This window comes from Nuphar pumila, chromosome 12, assembly GCF_984573655.1.
Source record: "Nuphar pumila chromosome 12, dmNupPumi1.hap1.1, whole genome shotgun sequence".
NCBI lineage: Eukaryota > Viridiplantae > Streptophyta > Magnoliopsida > Nymphaeales > Nymphaeaceae > Nuphar > Nuphar pumila.
In genome coordinates this window covers 37,326,276-37,349,757 of record NC_143260.1, presented here as the reverse complement: position 1 = coordinate 37,349,757, position 23,482 = coordinate 37,326,276, and the positions used below count along the sequence as shown (strand labels likewise).

Here is a 23,482-nt window from a genome sequence, read left to right as displayed (position 1 = left end):
GGGGGGTTCGGGACTCCTTTTATAGGAGGGAGACCTCCCGAAAAGGAAGGAGATTTCCTTCCTTTCCCCGACGGCTGCGCACGACCCCTCCCCTTGCATCCATCGCATTAGGGTTCCTTCAAAACCCTAACAGCAGCCTTCCCTTCTTTTTATCGAGCAGACCCCTGCCTTTTTACTTACGTTTTTTTTTTTCACAGGGCACGGGCTGGGTTCGGGTACAAGACTGAGATCCAAGATCCAGACACGGTCTGAATTCTGGATCCGCGGCATCTTTGCAAAAATGGATCCGCAAGTCGGATCCAAATGGATCCAACTGTGGATCCTCACGTAGCTGCATTTGTTTGATAGTAAATTTTTTTTCCCTTTTAGATGCATATATATAACCTTATACGTATATATACATATATAGTCCCATTGTGGATCCTGGATCCTAAACACGGATCCTAGGCCTAATAAAAAAAAAAGAATAAGTATGATTTTATGATAAAATAAATTAGAAAAAATGAGGTTATTACAAAATATATCAGAACATGTCTATGCAACAAAGTAATTAAGGGATAATTAAGATATTGTGCCGTAAAAAGCTATGAAACAGTAAGATTATAAAGCAATGGAGAAGTCAAGTATTTATGTGTGATAGAAGAGACCTAGCATCAATATATCTGAACTCAATATCTAAGCTTAGCAAGTTATGTCCTATCGTCCGTTTCATGAGCTACCAAGGAATAAATTCAATATTTTAATTGAGAAATAAAACCTCTGATATATGCTACTTTCAATCATTCATATCATCCTTCAGGTGCTTCATATGAAGATACAGTAGCATCACGATTTTGTTATGATCATTGAGGGGGTATAGAGGGGGCAAATATTTCCTAAACAACTTTACATTTTTATGCAAATTATCTGTGTAGCTACATAATCTCTACCATGAAGGGTATTCAAGTCATTCACATCTTAAAACATTGACATTAATACCAATCAATCACAAAAAGAAATCAAGCCAATCATTAAATGATTAATATAAGAAATATGAAGTTACAAATGGCAATACCTTTACAACAGCATTCAAGAAAGTTGAATCCTGTAAGTCAGTTGCTTCATTAACCTAAAAACAGGATATCAGTTTTTCAGAAGCCAACCTGAAAAGCTGGAACAGAAACCAAGGAAAAGGAAAAACTAGAGGTGCAGCAAAGAAAACTGCTGAGTCAGAAAAAGGAAATAGACATCAACCCTTTACGGTTTACCGAAAACTAATGCACGCATAAAAGAAAGATCCAGTAAACATATGCACAAAAGATCAAGACAATGTGCAAATTTGCACATGAAAAAGGACAAAAAACAACCAGCTATGATGATTGTCAACGAATTCAAAATGAATTTTTGAATCAGATAACCAGTTACAGGCAATTATATAACAAAATCTAGTTCAATAATTTGCATGACCATTTACATTTAGGTTTATTTAACTAAAAATTCATAAAGAAATCTTCCGAAAGAGATGACTCCACATGTCAACTTCTAGTTCTAGGGGGCTTTTCCACACCCTTCATGATATTAAGTTATTAATGCTTGTATAAATGCCTAAGGAATTAACCATAAAAATCGTTTAAGTATTAAAACTTAAACAAATTAGAAAATTCCCTAATTTCTGTAGGAAAAAAAATGGAGGGTGGGGTGGGGCATCCCTACAGACAGGAGTTTTAGATTGAGGAATGCATGGTTAAAATTGAATAAATTGTGTTGAGTTATAATTTGCTTGTGTAATTAAGCTCCAGTACGTATCAAATGGTGGGTTTAAGAACATCACTTGTAGTCAAAGATAACTTAAGTGTTGATTTAGTCCTGTGTTATATGATAAGCATGCAACCTTCCAATTGAAGAGGCATTTTATAACCCCGCACTAAGACTTCCCAGGCATTTTATAAACCCGCACTAAGAGGGAAAAGGGAGAGAAAGGGAACCAGTGGGGCTCCCACTAGGTAGACGTTGGGGTGCTATGACCGTTGGGGCTCCCCAACGTCTACCTAGTGGGAGCCCCAATGGTTCCCTTTCTCTCCCTTTTCCCTCTTGTATATAAAGGGGTCTCCCCCCTCTCATAAGTGTGGAGTTTTACCTCTCACCTTCAATAAAGATTATTTCTTTTTAGCCTTTTGGCTTCACCCCTTTGTGGGTTTATGTGTTTGCACTTTATGTGCATTTGGTTACCCCTTAGTGTGTATGTGTATTCGCAGTTTATATGCGTGTTTATGGGTTTATTTTTTAACCTATTGTATTCAAGGTCATTTTCTAACAGTTGAAGGGTTAATGCCTTTTTTTGGAGATAATACTTATGAGATAAGTCTCTTGAGGTGTACATTCTCTCAAGATATTCCCAAACTTGAAATGCTTTTTTGAACTTCAAGATATTAGCATTTATTCTTATTTCAACGGTAGAGAAGAACCATGAAAGAATCTTGTAGTTCTTCATTTCCCATTCTTCATGCCTTTTGTTGTACTCTTCAAAGGCTTTTTACCTCTCTTCACCATCAAGAACCTTAATTTCGCATTTTTCAAGGATGGTGATTTTTTGTTCAAGTTCGGGAATAGTACCTTTGACATATCCCCAAAGACCTTTAGCCTTAATGTGAGCCTCCATATTTTCGGCCCAAACATGATAGTTGGACTCATTTAGTTTAAATCCAAGGGAGAAATGAGAGTTTTTTTTTTCCGTAGAGGCAATTAGGAGAGAGAAAAAAAAAACTTCAAAAAGAGTGAGAATCTTACTCCTTGTGGTGAGATGCACTAAGGAGGATTGCACGATTTTTCCTCCACAAAAAATCAAGAATGGAAGTGTGAGCACGCTTCCCAAGATGACCACCAATAAACGATCAAATCGTTTGGCAACCTGGCTTTGATACATGTGAAAATATCTCAAAAGAGATAATGTGCACTACAAGCACAAACTCCACAAAGGAAAATGTATACAAAGACACAAGAACACTTGAATAAATGTACACAAAGGTACAAATAGAGAATTCAAATGCTAAAATATAAAGGATCTTTATTGAAAATAATGGAGAACAAAGCTCCAAGTATTTCCTATACAAAGGGGGAACACCCCTATTTATAACACATTTAGTGAGGCCTTGGAGGGGCTCCACTAGTTGTTGGAGCCCCTCCAACGGTTAGAATTCTAACCGTTGGAGGGGCCCAACGACTAGTGATGGGCCCCTTTCCAAGGTTGACTTTGGTCAACAATAAAAAAGAAAAAAGAAAACGAAAGAAAAGAAAAGAAAAAAAATTAAAATAAATTACAATCATATTCATAATTATGAATATGCGTCAAAAGAAGGAAATGACTAAAATACCCCTGGGGGTTTTACAAGAAGATGAGTAGAGAAATATATATATATATATATATATATATATATATATATATATATATATATATATATATATATATATATATATATATATATATATATATATATGTATCTCTCTTTATGTATATACAAATATATATATATATATATAAAAGGAGATACAATTTAACACCCCTAACCCATCAAGACTTCCAACATTGCATGCTTCAACAAACCCGTTGCCACTTTCAAAGCCAATGTTACATTGTACTCTAAAATTTAATCTCATCTTTTAGCCTGTCCTTACCTACATAAAATATCAACCTCCAGAAAATATCTCCCACATCCAATAATCATTAACAGCATTCCAACAAAGGTGAACATCACAACAATCATCTTTGAATGATGAACATTAGACAGATTCAAATATTTTCTTTTTAAATTTGATATGCTAAACAAGCATGCATCAAATCTGTATGCACAAAATAAAGGATAGGTTTTATACTAAAAAAAACAAAGGATCTGAGACAAAACCCAAGAAAACATAAATGTCTTTAGCCCTTTCCACACTATGACATGCAGCATATTGAAATACAGAAAAGTCATAAGCTCACCTGCTGTTCTTTTAGGTCATACACAAATTCTTGTTTATCCTTTTTCTGCATACCCAGTGATCTAAATAACGTTGACTGTGAACGACCCATGTCCCCTTTAGCACCATCTGGAGGTGGATGTGCTCTATCATCTTTAGGTTTACCAGAAGTCCTTTTCTGCAAGACAACCCCAACCTAACATATACAAATAAATGTTTGATGTAACGGGTCAAGGTGATAATTCACAAACAGATGAAAGATAACTACTGAGCATCTGAGTGCAGAAAACATAGTCTTAATTTGCATCACAGAAGTTTTAATGTGGTCTTTCATGAAGCACTAAACTACTGTCTATATTTTAAGGAAGACATCCACCTGAACTTTCAAACAAGACAAAAGAACATAGAGATAGAGATGCATGTGTCTTTGTAAAGCACTGCACAATTGATGATCCATTTTAAGTATATTGCCAACTCTTAGTACAGATCTAAAGTTAAAATTGGGAAAACATATAACCACATGCACGATAACAAACTTACATCCTTGTTTCTAGGAAACACATTTAACAGAGAATGAGCATGGTCATTGCTAAACTAGCCACTGCCAATCCATTCTGCTCAAGTTCTAGGCCATTCACCTCTCCTCAAAGGTTGTCTGCCAATATGGCCAATCCACATTCAACCTGAGGCCTTAAAGCTAAATAATTAGATAAAACGTTTTTCAATGAGTAATCTTCAACTATGAGTGTTTTGGGGATCCAAATGTAATGGTAATATGGTTATAGGACATGGGATACAGTTGCTTCTGCAAAGCTTTCGATTATATGGTGATGGACCATGGGAGTAAATATGACGTATCCTATGTCACAGGGACTCGCCCAACTGGGTGCCGCACCCGCGTCGATGCGACGTGACGCGGGTGCGGCACCCGGTGCGGTCAACCTGACCCTGGGTGCGTTGACCGCACCCAGGGTCATTTATGTCCAATTTTTGGACTTTAACTTTATATATGTCACATGGACTCTTCAACTGGGTGTCGCACCCGCACCCGATGCAGTCAACCTGACCCTGGGTGCAGTCAACACACCCAGGGTCATTTATGTCCAACTTTTGGACTTTATATATATATATATATATATATATATATATATATATATATAATTTTTTATATTTTTGCCGCACCCGGGTTTTTTTAAAGTGCCGCACCCGGGTTTTTTTAAAGTGCCACACCCTTGCACCCGCACCCATGTGACATAGGACGTATCCATGTAATTAGTTATTACTCATAGATTTTCTATTTCATCCTTTAGCAGTGCAATTTTCCTAGGATCATGCAACCAATTATTTGGTGAATTTCCTTGTTATCTAGATAACCATGGTCATCAATCACACATTTTGTGGAAGACGAGAAGGTGTTTTAAGGTTATTTCTAGGAAATGCAGTTTGTGAAAGTTGATGGGCTTGTCTGCAGATTATGATAATGTGAGAGTGCCGGTTATCCTGGTTGTCGACATGTGCAAAGCAGGTGTTTCCGATGAATGCAGTTGTGAGAACCACACTTATGGACATGTATTGGAATAATAGCATGTTGGACGTGTCATAGTACTCATTTGGTGAAAATGCTTCAGATGGATGTGTTGTCCTGGAGTGAAGTGGCCATTGGATCTGTGCAAAATTGGTGTGCAAGTGTTTTTCAGCCTCTTCATGGTGATGCAACAATGAACTTGAAGCTGCATTTAGCTGATTTTATGAGTGTTCCGTCCCCTTGTCCAAGCATTTGTCTCCTCTAACATGAAAAATGATACATTGTTTCATCGCCAAAGTCATTATTTTAATGCTATCAAACACCACTCTAGTTGACACCTATGCATTATGTGATAGCTTAATGACAGCACAAGTTGCTCGATGCTCTCTCTTTGCATTGTTATGCGAGTTCATGGCTGTTGAGGAATGTGATTATGGTCTTTGAAACAAACAGCTAGTTAAAACCACATCATGTCAAATTTTCATCTTTGAGGAATTGGAATATTGAAGATTCTTCTACTCATATGTGTAGCCTTGCACAGTCTGCACACACAGTTTCTGCAAAAATGTGTTGCTTGTTGCATATGCATCAATTTCTCAAATCAATAAGACATGTGAATGAGCTGCCATTTGGTTTCTTGATTATTCAATTTCCAGTTCATACAACAACTACGCCTTCATCCCAAAACAATTGGGGTCGGCGATATGAACCAAAAAAGAAAATCATTATGGGTCTTCCACATGAACCCTTCTCCTCCAATCATTTATATCCAATGCCATATCCTCGGTGAGGTTCAAAGCATTCATATCCTTTTCTATCATCTCCATCCAAGTCTTCTTAGGCCTACCCCGACCTCTTTTAACTAATATATTTTCCCATTTTTCCATCCTTCTAACTGGAGCATCATTAACTCCGCCTGTGTATAATTGTTTAGTTATACATTGCCGGTCCCAAGCCCGGATAAAGGAGGAGGGTTGCGGTAGGCCTGTGACAGCCAGCATAAAAACTTAGTCATACCCTATGAATATGAACCAATATGAGAATTTCGTTGGGGCGTTCCCTACTGAGCGACGCACTGTACTCTATAGGCCCGGAGGCAGTGATAAATGGGCAAGGGTTGCTAGGTCGTCGCCCGGAAGCGACGCGTCACACCGGCGCCCGGGTGTGATGTCAAATAGGCAAGGGTTCCCTCACTTTGTTGGACGGGTGGGGGTAAAGAAGTTAGTCCAAGACCATAAAATTAGGTTAGCCACTTGGAACATAGGGTCTTTAACTGGTAAGTTGGTAGAGTTAGTAGATGTTATGTGTAGGAGAAATATTGATATTTTATGTCTACAAGAGACCAAATGGGTAGGTGAGAAAGCAAAAGTGATAGAACCTTGGGGATATAAGTTTTGGTATACAGGAATAAATAGGAATAGGAATGGAGTAGGGATTGTTATGAGTCGTGAGTTTATAGATAATGTAGTTGAGGTCCGTAGGAAGGGTGATAGGATTTTACTTATTAAATTAGTATTAGGTACGGATATTATTAATATTATTAGTGTTTATGCACCTCAAGTAGGTTTAGATGATTCCATTAAGCGTCAATTTTGGGAAGATTTAGATGGAGTAGTACAAGGGATATCTTATGGAGAAAGGCTTTTCATCGGCGGTGACCTTAATGGGCATGTAGGCATCAGTAGGGATGGATTTGAGAGTATCCATGGAGGTTATGGTATAGGAGAAAGAAACGAAAGTGGAGAAAGGATTTTAGATTTTGGTTTGTCCTATGATATGATCTTAGCAAACACTTGGTTTAGGAAGAGGGAGTCTCACTTAGTAACATTTAAAAGTGGGGTTAATACGAGCCAGATAGATTTTTTCCTACTTAGAAAGAGAGATAGGGGTTGTTGCATTGATTGTAAGGTTATACATGGAGAAAGTGTAATTACACAACATAGAGTCTTAATTTTAGATCTTAGAATTAGACAATGCCGCAAAAGGGATAGACATATGATAGATCCTAGAATTAAGTGGTGGGCACTGAAAGAAGTTAAACAAGAAATGTTTGTAGAACAGGTAGTTAAGGAAGTTGATTGGTGTCTCGAGGAGAATTCAGAATCAATGTGGAATAAGATAGCGGGTGGCATGAGAAAGGTGGCTAAGGAGGTATTAGGTGAGTCTAAAGGCGGTGTACCGCTAGATAAGGATACATTGTGGTGGAACGAGGATGTCAAATTAGCTATTAAGGTTAAAAGAGAGTGTTATAGAAATCTAAGTAAGAGTCGTGATAATGAGAATTTGGAGAAGTATATGATAGCAAAGAAGGAAGCTAAAAAAGTAGTTCGGAACGCGAGGGATAAGGTATATAAGGAGGTTTATGATAAGTTGGATACCAAAGAGGGCGAGAAGGATATTTATAGGCTTGCAAAGATGAGAGATAGGAAATCGAGGGATCTGGGTATGGTTAGATGTATCAAAGATGAAACGCAAAGGGTTTTAGTCAAAGATGAGGAGATTAAGGAGAGATGGAAAGATTATTTTGATAAGCTATTTAATGAAAGGCATGCTCAGGATCTTGGAGACTTGTCCATTCCTTTTCATGAGATGAATCGTGACTTCATGCGCAAGATTCAAAAGAAAGAAATTGCAGAGGCTTTGAAGAAAATGAAATCAAGAAGGGCAGTTGGCCCAGATGGTATACCTATCGAGGCTTGGAAATGCTTGGGAGAGAAAGGTTTAGAATGGTTGACAAATCTTTTTAACAAGATTTGGCGGACAAATAAGATGCCTAATGAGTGGAGGAAGAGTACTTTGATGCCTCTATATAAGAATAAAGGTGATATACAAGATTGGACAAACTATCGTGGTATAAAACTCATGAGTCATACTATGAAACTTTGGGAGAGGGTGATTGAGTCTAGGTTGAAGAAGGTTGTCATGATATCGGAAAATCAATTTGGTTTTATGCCTGGAAGATCAACTATGGAAGCTATACATCTTCTTAGACAACTTATTGAGAGAAATAGAGAGAGGAACAAAGATTTGCATATAGTTTTTATTGATTTGGAGAAGGCATACGATAGAGTACCTAGGGACGTTCTCTGGCAGACAATGATGAAGAAAGGTGTTTCTCTTAAGTACATTAGTATAATTAAAGATATGTATGAAGGAGTAGTAACCAATGTCCGCACTTGTGGAGGGGTAACAACCAATTTTCCTATAACGGTTGGGTTACATCAAGGATCTGCTTTAAGCCCTTTCCTATTTGTTATAGTGATGGATGAGCTTACGAGATCAATTCAAGAAAATGTGCCGTGGTGTATGTTGTTTGCTGATGATATTGTTTTGATTGATGAGTCTAGAGCTGGGGTTAATGCTAAGTTAGACTTATGGAGACAGACATTGGAAGCAAGAGGTTTTAAGTTGAGTAAGAGTAAGACAGAATACATGGAATGTCGGTTTAGTAAGCAACGAAGTAGTGATGGGAGTGTAGTGAAGCTTGGTGAGCAAGAAATACCGGTGGATGACTGTTTCAAATATTTGGGAACTATCATTCAAAAGTATGGAGAAATTGATGGAGATGTAAATCATAGGATAAAGGTTGGGTGGATGAAATGGAAAAGTGCAACTGGAGTGTTGTGCGATCGTAGAATGCCATTGCGGTTGAAGGAAAGGTTTTATAGGACGACAATTAAGCCCGCTTTACTGTATGGTACGGAATGTTGGGATGCCAAGAGACATCATATTCAAAAAATGAGTGTAACTGAGATGCGTATGCTTAGATGGATGTGTGGAAATACAATAAAAGATAAGATTCGGAACGAGGAGATACGTAAGAAGGTAGGCGTTGCACCCATTGAAAATAAGATGAGAGAGAATCGTTTACGGTGGTTTGGACATATTCGGCGAAGGCCTAATGATGCTCCAGTTAGAAGGATGGAGAAATGGGAAAATATATTAGTTAAAAGAGGTCGGGGTAGGCCTAGGAAGACATGGATGGAGGTGATAGGAAAGGATATGAATGCTTTGAACCTCACCGAGGACATGGCATTGGATAGAAATGATTGGAGGAGAAGGATTCATGTGGAAGACCCAAAATGATTTTCTTTTTTGGTTCATATCGCCGACCCCAATTGTTTTGGGATGAAGGCGTAGTTGTTGTTGTTGTTTGTTGTTGTAACTGGAGCATCATTAGGCCTTCGCTGAATATGTTCAAACCACCGTAAACGATTCTCTCTCACCTTATTTTCAATGGATGCAACGCCTACCTTCTTACGTATCTCCTCATTTCGAATCTTATCTTTTATTGTATTTTCACACATCCATCTAAGCATACGCATGTCAGTTACACTCATTTTTTGAATAGGATGTCTCTTGGCAGCCCAACATTCCGTACCATACAGTAAAGCGGGCTTAATTGTCGTCCTATAAAACCTTTCCTTCAACCGCAATGGCATTCTACGATCGCACAACACTCTAGTTGCACTTTTCCATTTCATCCACCCAACCTTTATCCTATGATTTACATCTCCATCAATTTCTCCATACTTTTGAATGATAGATCCCAAATATTTGAAACAGTCATCCACCGGTATTTCTTGCTCACCAAGCTTCACTACACTCCCATCACTACATTGTTGCTTACTAAACCGACATTCCATATATTTTGTCTTACTCTGACTCAACTTAAAACCTCTTGCTTCTAATGTTTGTCTCCATAATTCTAACTTAGCATTAACCCCAGCTCTAGACTCATCAATCAAAACAATATTATCAGCAAACATACACCACGGCACATTTTCTTGAATTAATCTTGTAAGCTCATCCATCACTATAGCAAATAGGAAAGGGCTTAATGCAGATCCTTGATGTAACCCAACCGTTATAGGAAAATTGTTTGTCACCCCTCCACAAGTGCGGACATTGGTTACTATTCCTTCGTACATATCTTTAATTATACTAATGTACTTTAGAGAAACACCTTTCTTCATAATTGTCCACTAGAGAACATCCCTAGGTACTCTATCGTATGCCTTCTCCAAATCAATAAAAACCATATGCAAATCTTTGTTCCTCTCTCTATATCTCTCAATAAGTTGTCTAAGAAGATGTATAGCTTCCATAGTTGATCTTTCAGGCATAAAACCAAATTGATTCTCCGATATCATGACAACCTTCCTCAACCTATACTCGATCACCCTCTCCCAAAGTTTCATAGTGTGACTCATGAGTTTTATACCACGATAGTTTGTCCAATCTTGTATATCACCCTTATTCTTATATAGAGGCATCAAAGTACTCTTCCTTCACTCATTAGGAGTCTTATTTGTCCGTCAAATCTTGTTAAAAAGATTTGTCAACCATTCTAAACCTTTTTCACCCAAGCATTTCCAAGCCTCGATAGGTATACCATCTGGGCCAACTGCCCTTCTTGATTTCATTTTCTACAAAGCCTCTGCAATTTCTTTCTTTTGAATCTTACGCATGAAGTCACGATTCATCTCATGAAAAGGAATGGAGAAGTCTCCAAGATCATGAGCATGACTTCCATTAATGTTAAGGTAAAATCTCAACCCAGTTTTGTCTACACCAAATCTTGGAAGACTGTCATGTCAGTTGCTACATTGCCTTCTATGCTTATCAGAAACTAAAATACACACCAATTAGTAATAAACAAAATAAAAATGTTTTTGATTCGGGCCAAATCCGGACCCGACCCGACCCGAACCACCGCCTCTCGCTGTCATTAAAGACAGTGAGGCAGGCGGTAAGGGGGTTACGAAACCCCCCCTCACCACCTCTCGCCCTCTCGTCTCTTCCCGACTCTCCCTCGCTCGTCTGCTGCCGCCACCTGCGACCCCCCTCCGACGACGCCGCTGCCGTCGGTGACCACCAGGTACGCGCCTTCTCCTTTTCTTCCCCTCTTTCGTTCGTCTCTCTCTCTCTCTCTCTTTCCCCCTCGCTTCTCCGTTACGCAGGGAGGGGAGGGTCGAACCACCTCCCTGCTTCTGTCACGGCAGGGGAGGGGCCGAGCCCTCCTACCTGCCTCCTGTTACGGCAGAGGAGGGGCTCGCCCCCCTCCTCTCTGTTTCCCTCTGTCACGGCAGAGGAGGGGCTCGCCCCCCCCCCCCCCCCCCCTCCTCTCTGTCCTCTCTGTTACGGCAGGGGAGGGGTCGAGCCCTCCTCCCTACCTCCTGTTACGACAGAGGAGGGGCTCGCCCCCCTCCTCTCTGTTCCCTCTGTTCGGCAGGGAAGGGGCACGACTCCTCCCTGCTTCTGTAACATCAGGGAAGGGGTCGAGCCTCCTTGCTCCCTATCATGGCAGGGGAGGGGCTGAGCCCCCTCCCTGCTTTGTGTTATGACAGGGGAAGGGCTGAGCCCCCTCCCTGCTCTTTGTGTTGACAGGGGAGGGGGTCGAGCCCCTCCCTGATTCTTGTTACGGCAGGGTAGGGGCTGAGCCCCCTCCCTGCTCTTTGTTTTGACAAGGGAGGGGGTCGAGCCCCTCCCTGCTCCTTGTTGCGGCAGGGGAGGAGACCGAGCCCTCCCTGTGCCTCTTTTCTCGTTAGGCAGAGGCATCGCCCCTGCCTTCACTATTTTTCGACAGGCCGGGGCAAGCCCCCTCGCCTCGCTTTTTCCTGGCATAAGGCGGGCCTCCGTTCGTTGTTGAAAGGCAGGGGCTTTGACCCTGCCTCTCTTCTACTTTGTCAGGCAAGGGCGCAACCCTGCCTGCTCTCGCTTTATGAGGGCAGGGGTGCAACCCCCTATCTCCTCGGAGTCCGCCGATGGCAAGTCAGCAGGGGCTCGCAGCCACTGCTTCTTGCGCTTATAGCAGGTGCGCATGTGCACGATGCCCCTGCCTCTACTTCCTTTACGTCAGGACGGTGACAGTGCCCCTGACCTTCTATTTTTTGTGGTAGCTTACTAAGATCGTTACTTTTGCAGCTCGTGCGACGGATCCTGCTCACGCTCCGCGACCCAAGCCGTCCACCGCTTACACTCGCAGACGCCAGCAAGCTTGCAACTCCCAAAGGTAGGGGAAGATTGCACAGAAGACTTGGACAATTGAATTGAGTTCAATTAACTAAAAAGGACAATTAAATAAATATATATGCATATATATATATATATATCATATATATTTATACGAGTACGCATTTAACTCAAGAATGCAGTTTCGCGATCCTTGTCCTTTACTTTGCCGTTGCGCATCGCGCAAAGGTTTTACGTTGCACTCCTGCCTGCGGTCATTTACTTTGTCGTCGCGCATCGCGCAAAGGTTTTGCGTTGCACTCATATTTACAGTCTTTACTTGCCATTGTGCATCGTGCAAAGGTTTTGCGTTGCACTCCTGCTTACAGTCTTTACTTTGCCATCGCGCTTTGCGCCAGACTCTCGCTTTTGCATATGTGTTGTTATTGCCTTGCTATTGCAGATGACGCTCAGGTATTCGCTCATTGCATACGCGTTTGAGGCATCCTCGTGGAGGATGCAAGAGACATCTATCACTCCCTCTTGCGACAAGAGTTCAGTCGGGAGCTGGCGATACACCTTCGTCTAAGGAGAGGGATACCTCATAAGGATCCTGGCTCTTCGTGTGCGCAGTCCTGCAGAGTCGACTTGAGATTTTAGGGAGCTGCGCAAAAGCATCAAAGACTGCTCCAAATCGAAGCATTTGGAAGAATGTGATTGGCTGGTTCTACTCGCCTTTTTGGCATATCTCGGGTGATCCCGAATTGGGGGTTCGAGCGAACTTCTTAGCACGTGTTCTGTTGAGAAACCCGTATCCCGTCTATCGAGGTCGGTATCGAGTCATGCGAGACATGTAGATACCCCGATAGCGGATGTGATTCGAGATAATCACATGCATAATGTTGGCACAAGGTACTCTTGTTTCAAAAGATAAAGTAAAGTTAATAAACTTTACATTTTTGTGAAACACTCCTGTTGAGGCTTCTATTGAGGAGCTATACCCCCTTCATCCTAGAGTACTTGTAGTCGTGCACGACACGTCTAGTACTGCGATGATCGGATAAGACGGTCGTGCGACCTCGAACAGTGTTAAATGCATAATGCTGTAATCACATAAATGGCCTCACATTCGCCTTCACAGGCAAGATGCTCGAGTGGTTCAAAGACCACAGCATAGAATGGGTCGTTAGTTAAGCAACCCCTAACGTACATATTCGCTTCTATGTGTCTGTCAAGGGAGAGGACAGAGCAGTACAAACTCCAATGGACAGGTTGTTAACAAACACCCCACGGGCATTTGATCTGGCCTCCCCAGTCATTGGAGTTAGGGGAAATGGGCTATAATAGTTAGCTCAACACTTCTGCAGAAGTTGGATGCATCCGTGGCACAGCCTCCTTTGGGGAATCCTCTCTCGGCTAAAGTTGTCCCTTTGGAGCGAACTCAACTAGCTATTCGGGTTATTGAAAATACATAGAATAACAGACGCCCGAACTAGTCTTAGTTGTTTCTACGTTTTGCCTGCGCGTACCCGCAGGCCAGTAATTATCGAAACATAAGGTCTGTTCACACTGGTCGTTGGGTCGTGAGATTCGCTTGCACTATTGATTCGCTTGCACTACTGAATCGCTTGCTTGCTCGGTAGTTCAGTATGCTACTCGTTGAGCTGTGCACGCCTGTCAAGGCATTACTCTAGTTGGTTAAACTGCTTACGCAGTTCTTTGCAAAGTAATAAGAAGCTTCTCATACTAGTTAAATGCTTATAATAATAACATTATGCCAGTTGCTACATATTAGCATATGACTTGCTTTATCGCTTGGTCGAACTGTTTGGTGCTTATTGTAGCGTAGCACTTGTTGGCTTGCATCTCTTATGATTGATGTGATTGCATACAACTCGTAATCTACGAACTGGTGGCAACTAGGATTGATGTGGCCGCTTGTCTTATAAGCTGCTTACATATTGTGATATAACTGATGTCGTATGATTGCTTATGAATGGCTTGTGATGCAATGGCTTATGCCTTACGATTAGAGGTGACAATCGGGTTGGCGGGTCGAGTCGGCGGGTTGGCGGGTCAGCATACCTCAACACGAACCCGACCCGTTTATTAAACGGGTCGACTGTGGCAAACACGAACCCGGCCCATTTATTAAACGGGTAACCCGACACGACCCGCCTAACCCGTTTAATAAACGGGTCGGGTCAACACGACCCGTTTACACAACACGGGGACCCGTTTATTAAACAGGTCGACCCAATAACATAGACACGATAACCGATCCGAGTAACCCGACTGGCTTTCAGATTGATGAGTTAAACTAAAAGTCTAAAACTGCCAATTGATGAAACAGAATGAAAAGAGCTGACAGAGTGAATGCATCAGGGTTCAGCTCTTCAAGCTGTATCTTTCTGAACAATTCAAATGCTCACCATCACCACTTTGTCAAAGACACCATCAGAAAACCCTTGTATAATGTTTCTTCACTAAGTGGTGCTAAAATTCCAACCATACCGCAGTACTGCAAGGTAGAATCAGGCAATGTCAAAACAGCCAATACTATTGATCTGTTTCAAATATGGAATATCCTAGCTCGTATAAAGATGCACTCTCCATATAATCTGAACTATGTACAGGTAAATATGCAAGTATAATACTAAAGACCTGATGTTTGATGTACCAATAAATGGTAACAGCCACAACAAAGGATCAGCCTGAAACAGCATAAATAGTAATTCTTACTCACACTGATGAATGTGAAAAGGGGTGGGATATATAGCTGTGTGCTTCAAATGGTTTTTCCCTTTTATAAAGATGGAAGGCAACAACAAAATATTTAAACCAAAAACATGCCACCAACGATAGGTCTACCACTAAGCCCAAACAGGCTGTAGGTAAAAAACAACTTAATCTGATACATTGAGTAACCAAACTGGATAGGGCAGCAAGCGCAGATTAGCTTGAGAGCATACACTAAAAAACCATAAAAGAAACCCTCAAATTCCAGCCAAAACAACACCAACAAAAGGAAAAATGGAATTTTAGGAGGAAAAACTAAAACCCTACAAAAGCCTCAACCCAATTTGAGAGAAACCCCATGGATGTGCATCCTCCACAGTAAAAGATGCAGAGGCACTCGTAGCAGCCTGTTGTTGGTATTCCACTTGCTTGTGGACCTGTAAACGCAACTCAGCAACCCACAACGGAAGGAGGGAGAGCGGTGGATGCTGCAAGAAATAGAGAGAGAGACACCCAAAACAGAAGAAGGGAGAGCGGTGGATGATGTCGAGTGAGAAAGGGGTCTCGGACCTCTTGGCGTCTCGCAGCTCGCTATCGACTGCGGCTAGGTAAGAAGGAGCGAGAACTGGAAAAGTGAAAATGCTAACTTTAGGGTTAGAATCATATATATATAAAGTTATAAACGGGTTGCGGGTTGACGGGTTCGGGTAAACGGGTTGACCCGCCCGACTAACCCGTTTATTAAACGGGTCAGCCAGGTTGGCGGGTTGACATACCCCTAACACGAACCCGGCCCGTTTAATAAACGGGTTAGGCGGGTCGACCCATTGATTAAACGGGTTCATTTTTTCCAAACCCGCCTAAGAGGCAGGTTGGCGGGTCGGGTTGGCAGGTCGTGTCAGGTTTTGCCACCCCTACTTACGATTAATTTAATTACTTGTTAATGGACTGAGCCATTTTATGGTAATTATATGTTTTACGAGCATTGTTATGAGTGCTTGTCTTATTCAGTTGTTTTGTTTGGCTGACGGGTAGAGTTAGTTACTCTTCGCCCATAGAATCAACTGGATTGCCATATCTGCGCGTTCTCATGTGTCGTTTACGCACGCTTTGAGGGCCTATTTGAGGATTGCAATATTCCTTATGGCAACAATACGATGCGTAGGATTATATGCTTCTATGTGAAGTGATACGATGCGTATGCTAATATACATGCTTGTGCCCATATTGTGGCTACTGACCCCAAGAGTGGTCAACTGTTCGGAGCAGTCGATTGTATAGATGCGTGTATCACCGAGTAGGGTGTCTGCCGAGGACCTGATCTCCAAAAGGATTATCTGCGGGGGCGTGTATGATCAAGACCAGGTACCCGGCTAGAGTGGTAGATTCTTTGTGAGGATGTACATTGTCCACGAACGGGTAGCCGCAAAGGCGGTGAACTCCTGTGAGGAAGTGTATGGTCCAAGACCAGGTATACCATCTAGGGCAGAATTCCTTGTGAGGTTATACATTTCTCAGACCAGGTGATCCGGCGTTGATCTTGTTGTTTGTATTAGTGGCTATCGACCCTGAGAGCGGTCATTTGTGTTGATGCGTGTATCGCAATGATTTTCATTGGATATGGCATTTGTTAGGGACCGGTCTCTCAAAGGTTTCGCTGTGAAGTTATACATTTCCCAGATCAGGTGACCCGGCTAGAGTGGAAGATCTCTGTGAGGATGTACACTGTCCACGAACGGGTAGCCGCAAAGACGGTGAACTTCTGTGAGGAAGTGTAGGGTCCAAGATCAGGTATACCCTCTAGGACGGTAATTCCTTGTCCGGTCGTATATCTCTCGGACCGAACGATCCGACGTGGATCTTGTGTTTTTGCTTACCAAAAAAGTTATGGTGAGCTGTGACGATCTTCTGAGATTGTTTGTGATAGCCAACTATGAATTCATAGTTTCGGCTTTCTGTTTTAGCATGATTACATGCATGACTCAGGTGTGAGAATCAGATCGTTAGCGATTTGAGTTAGTGATTATGTTTTGGATCTTCTACGAAAGGGTGAGCTTTTCTGAGAGAGTATGACGCCTTAGTGAGTCATAACCGGTGACAGTTAGCCGCGTAAGACTTTGAGAGATGAGAATAGATTCAGGTTGTTCAGGACAAAGCGTTTGTTAGAAGTAGTGGGCGACAAACGATGTCCTGATGGTGATTAGATGCAGGGACCTCGTTCTAGGAACGAGAACAAGCTAGTTGCGTGGTGGTTCACAGCCTACGATCAATTGAATCGTATGTTGTGTTTGTCAGTTGCACTGCTTACTTGCTTTGAACTGCTTACTGTTTGCACTACTTACGCATTTGCACTGCTTACGCGCTTGCACTGCTGACTCGCTCGCACTACTTATTCGCTTATACTACTTACACGTTTGCATTATTCACCTGCTTGCATTGCTTAGCTGTTTAACTGCATATCTCCTTTAAACTGCGTAACCTACTGAATTAAATGTACTTAATTCAATTTCTTGTAGTCTCTCTTGTGCACCTACTAGTTTTTCGCGAAACTAACCCATTCTATAGGTACAGGTGATGATTAGGTACTCTACGGGCGATGGCGCAATTGTAAGATGGCTTTAAGACTTCTTCTTCCAGCTCTTAGCTCGCATCCTGGACGCTATGGGTTTGTATCGGATTTTCCTTGGGATATCTGAATCTTATGAGTTTTGGTTCTTTTAGCTAATGTGCACAAAGTTGTCAGCTAGACTTATGATTTATCAAAAGAAAAATCTTTCGCTGATTTCATAATCAAACTATGAAGGAAAGAGATATTTCTAGTCTCTTGCCTATTTTTTCTGAAAAGGTTCGCAAGTTTGAAATTTGGGGCGTTACAAATTACTATTCCCAGATGTCATTAAACTGCAATCTCGATGCTGTTTTATTCTTTAACAGGCCTTGTTCCAATGGAGCAAAAAAATTTATTCCCAGCAGACCTTCTAGACTGAGCGCTCCTTTTCCCCACTTCAAGGAATGAGTTTCCGAATATCCAGAGAACAAGATTTTTTATTCAGTTGTCAAGTTTTCATTACACACAAAAAGCGCACACGCCCAAATGATCAAACAACAAATAACATGATAAAACCATCATAAATCCGAACTCATCTTACCGAATTAAATGAATTAAAGAAAGACCAACTTGCCTAATCAATTTTCTTCCTCGATTTAAACGATTACCACCACAAAAACCTTAAATCAAGGGTATCAAGAACGCCTCATAAATGACTTAAAGAAGCATAAATCATCAATTTAAACACGACAACCGTGTTCTCTAAACCACATTCACACAATTCCAACGATAAAGAACACGAAACCGATATTATTCCAACCAAAACCCACTGTTCGAAAAAGAGCCCGTGCACCAGTTACAAATACGCATACGTCGCCATGTTTCTATATGAAACTTAAACAAGCTCAACTAAACAGAAGACCGATGGAAAGAGGAAGAAGACGAGCACAATAAGATCGATAAAGAAGCAAAGCTTACCTCCTCCGTTCTTCTGGAACGCCTCCTCGCCGACTTCGCACTGAGACATCGGATGAATGGCATAGAAGAGACACCACACGATTTATCAGACAAGGAGATGAAGGGGAGATGAGCAGACATCGCCATTCCGAGAGAGAGAGAGAGAGAGTGCAGGAATCGGGCGCGCACTCTAACTCATTCACACGCCTTATCCGCTCACTTTACTGAAAACGGGTAGAATATGGATCATTTATCTGTTCCAACCCGTACCCGCATTGGAAGATATGGTTGGTGCCAGCGGGTCGGACTTAACTTGGATCCAAACCGTACCGAACCCGACAGGATCAGAGTTTGGTGATAAAGATAGAGGTCTGATTAGAATCCAAGTCTAATCAAAACGTTCCGATTAGTATATGGAGTTCGATATGGTTTATGAAATTTTATACTAGACCTGAGTCCTACCCCAGTTAAGATTAAGATCCACAAATTTTCAATGTAAAAAAGATAAACAATATCATTTTATTAGGTATGGACCCGGTGTAGTTCATGTAATCTTTGTAGAGCTCGGATATGGTTTTTCCTAAAGTGGGTTCAATTAGACCTGGTACTAGCACCTCAAAGTCAGATTCGGATTTGAGTTAGGTTTGATCCGTTGACACCCCTACTCTATATGGATCAAGCTATTAGCAATTTATATAAAAAAACAAGAAATAAGTAGGTGTCATTTAGTATCTTTCTATGTGGTAGATGTGAATATGGATATGGTTTTTGAAGATACTAACTAATCCAAATCCAGTCCAAGTAAATTTCAATTCTTCAAGTAATACCTCTTGGTTATCAAAGGGCAACCTAACCATCCAGTTGTCATTTGAACCCCTTGAGGTAACTTTCTTGGCAAGAAAGTTCATCCTATTTTTCACAAAAATGCTTATTGAAAATAAGTTCAAAAATGTTATTTTGAATAAACAAGACCGTAAAAATAACAATGTCTAAAAAAAAAAAATCTTGCTTTAAATCATGATAAAATATTTTTTTCCTGAATAAAGACCTAGTCACGCTAGCTTTGTCGGTTGTATTTACGGTCGTTGTCCTGATAGTGTAAAACTTTGAGGGCTTATTCCTCGACCCCAAAGAATCGCCAAGCTTTGACTTCGGCGGGGGTGATGCCTATGAGATTTGAACCTAGACCACCAGTCTAGTAGCCTAAGCCCCATCCGACTACACCAAACCCCTTGGTTATGATAAAAATATTTTCTAATAAACAGGGATATACGTACCTTGACCCTCACGAAGTTCGTAACATCACAACCCTGAAATTTGTATACTACTAGCTGTATAAAAATTATGTCAATTTTTACTCTTTTTTTACTATATATATAAATGTATGTGTGTACGGGGGGTCACTAGATTATGTTGATTGGAAATATGTGAACCGAATTGTGAACTAGGCTTTTTCGACACTTTTTATAAATCTAAACCTGCAAATGCATTTGGTGTGATCCCTTTGCTAGGAATCCACTGTTGGATAATGTATTTTTGATGAAAATGTGATTTTTTGATGTTCAAATATTTACAAAAAAAATTGGGTCATTGATTTTCAAACCTTAAAATATCTTTATTATGCATCGTAATATGATATATTTGTAGTTAACATATTTTAGTGGCCCATATATATATGATAGTTGCCAACCACTTTTCTAGCCCACTGAGAGCAAACAGTGTCTTCAAAGTTGTTTTCGCAATTTTGACCATGCTAATATGTTTGCATGGTTGTTTAGTTAGGAAATGATACTTAGATCATGTTTTTTCAATAAAAAAACAAGAATGATAAGCCTTGGATATTTATGTAAATCTTAAATCATTGATTTTTAAACCTTATAAAAACCTATCTGCGTACCAAAATTGTATGATCCAAGTGTTGATTCCTATAAAACCAAACATGTATAACATATTTATATGGTCAAACTTAAGGAAAATATGAAAAAAAACTTGTAGGCTAGAAATGTAATAGGAAACTAAAGGGAATCAACCTTTGGATGATAGTTTTTCCATGTAAAATATATTTTCTTGAAGTTTGAAAATTTGGTACATTGTAAGCCGTTGATTTTTGAACCCTCTTAAAATTTGACATATATATCACAAAAACATTATTCAAAAGTTAGTTTCTACTAAAACAAACTAAAAATATAAAAATAATATATATTTTCACTAGAGGATTCTTTATGGGTAGCAAATATATATATATATATATATAAAGTTAATATAAAATTAAATTAATCGTATTTAACATTAGATGAATTCAATTATATTAAAGTGATTAAAATATCTATAAAAGAGTGTCATTTTTTAAAATATATAGTTACTTTTTGAGGTCAAAAAGGTAAATTTTATGATTTTTTTTATTTATTTACACAGAGGAACTACCCTCAAGCTATCGACCCAGTCAGCTATTGGACTTTTCAATTCACTCCCAGTTCAAAAGACTAGTAATACCCAAAAAGGTGACCATGCATTTCCAAAAGTATCATTTTAAGGGTATTTTTAATTATTTTATAATATTGAATTCTTCGAATGTTAAACACTAGTTTAATATTAAATTATATATACATAACAAAGAAATCTTTGCCCTAATAAAAACACGGTGATAATTTGAATTTGTTATGGATTTATCACATATTTTACAATCATAAGATTTACAAACGCACCAATATTTATTCCTGTGGTTATAATCACGCCTTTTTAAAAAATGGATAAAATAAATGGTACAACATATAAATGAGTCAAATATGGAAGTGGATACGTGCTTGACTTAGATGGTCCTGTCCCCAATCCATACCCATCCATCCAAAGCTTACTGTGGTTGGCTAAGAAAAGGACTGGCGAGAGATACATGGGACTATGATTTTTTTTTATGGGCTGCTGTCGATGGATCGAGTATCTGACCCATCAAAATACAGCAAAACCTGCCCAAATAATGAGTACTGGGATTCGGAATTTTTTTTCATGGGCTGCTGTCAATGGATCTGTTCATGGCCCAAATCAAGCTGAGTTTAGGGCTAACCCATCTCCTAGCTCCAAGCAAGCTCATACAAGTATAGGGTTGGTAAACCAGCCGGATGAGTGAGCTTAGGCTGAACCCCTGCTCCGGCTCGTCTCGTTAAGGATGAACCCCTGCTCGGACTCAGCTCATGAGCTAGTCACGAGCCAAGCAGATCCCGATCTCAATACTAGCCAGTCACAAGCTGGCTCGTTTTCTAAAAAAGTTGAATTGAAAGTGTTTTTAAAAGCTTGATAATATATAAAATATATATAATACATATAATATATAATACATGTAAAAATATATATATATATATATATAATATAAATATTATATATATACACAATATAAATTACATAATGTTTAAATATATACTAGATGAGCCAAGACGAGCTTGTCATGTTCATACTCGGTTCATTTACCTAAATGAGCTGGCTCATAGCTCGGGTAGCTGAGCTCAATTTCAGAGCTGAACGGAGCCAAACGGCAAGCTGCTCGTCTCATTTCCCAGCCCTGCATGCAGGAACCATATGCAGCGTAGATTGCTCCAATGTTAATGGATACCATGGAACTGCCATTTATCTTAGAAGCATGCATAACCATGCAAATCCATCTAAAGTATGATAACTTGCTGCAGGTACACATCAAACTGCGGTATACACCATATAGCAACTACAAATAACTATAGATCCAAGGGGTTTGGCGTAGTGGGATGGGACCTAAACTGTTACACGGACAGTCTAGGTTCAGATCCCATGGGTGTCACCCCTTAAGTAAGCCTAAGCTTGGTGACTCCATGGGGTTGAGGGGTAATGAAGCAGAGCATCCAGAGATAGAAATGGATTTGGATCTCAATCCAAATATCCAGACTCATTCCAAACATCACTACCCAAGGTGATCCACACGCTTGCAGGACATCCCTGGTCCTAGTGGATCTCCTAGTTAGTCGATGTTCATCGTGCTCCTTTTATTGTTTTGATTCCATTGTAGAATCATATTTTTGGATATTATTTCAACAATAGTTATTTCATGTAAATTTTTTTTATTTTTTAAGATCCAGATTCTATGGATCCGGATAGTTATGGTATCCTGCAGGATTTTTTTGTGGTACTAGAGGGTGTATGGGGTCCCAGGGTAGTTTTTATTTTTTTGCAAATTCGCTTCTCTTTTGTGTTGGTGCAAGATCCAGTTCGCAGCCTATTTGGATCTGGATCATGATCCGTCTCCATGAGAGGGGGTCCTAGGTGGCGCCACCTTGGTGTGGTCCATCTTGGACCTCATTCAAATTTTGTTGACTAGCCTAGAGTCAAAAAGTGAGTTGTTGGAGGTTTAATAGCTCTTGGCAAAAAATGAGGCATTGCACGCTCGTTTTTTGGTGCAAGGCTTGGGAAGGCCCATGGCCTCTTTAATGTGGCCCTTCCCAAGCACCAAGGCCTTTAATTAGGAGAGATCGAACAAGGGGAAGGAGACTTATTCTTCATTTAAAAAATCATGGGTTCTTGCTGGAATTTTTTAGTGTGGTTGCTTGAAGAAAGACTCCTTGGTGTCAAAGGAGAATCGTGTATCAATTTGTGAGAGGTTCCATTGGTGGTGGTTGTGCCAAACTTGTTCGTGGTGGTTGTTAGTTCATCCCTACTATTTGTGGGTTCCCTTGTGGCATTGGTTGCTTGCCAACGACGGCCATTGTCGATTTCAGCCCTGATATCTCCATCGGTTTCTTCGTTCTAGTCTTTTGCTATTCTTATTCGCATTTGTTTTGCGATTGTTCTTGATTTATCGTTGT

The 23,482-nt window shown here is 40.4% G+C and overlaps 1 protein-coding gene across 1 annotated transcript in view; it reads right to left on the bottom strand.

Annotated features, from left to right (window-relative positions):
- Positions 1 to 18,844, bottom strand: part of LOC149820725 (protease Do-like 2, chloroplastic) — a 142,831-nt gene extending 123,987 nt beyond the window's left edge. The window contains exons 1-3 of the mRNA XM_089983881.1: positions 18,681 to 18,844; positions 3,959 to 4,132; positions 1,055 to 1,108 (exon numbers count right to left, since the gene is read on the bottom strand). Coding sequence (XP_089840007.1) covers positions 1,055 to 1,108; positions 3,959 to 4,132; positions 18,681 to 18,806 — 354 coding nt within the window. The 5' untranslated portion in view covers positions 18,807 to 18,844. The remainder of the gene's footprint in view (positions 1 to 1,054; positions 1,109 to 3,958; positions 4,133 to 18,680) is intronic.
- Positions 18,845 to 23,482: the final 4,638 nt, after the last annotated feature.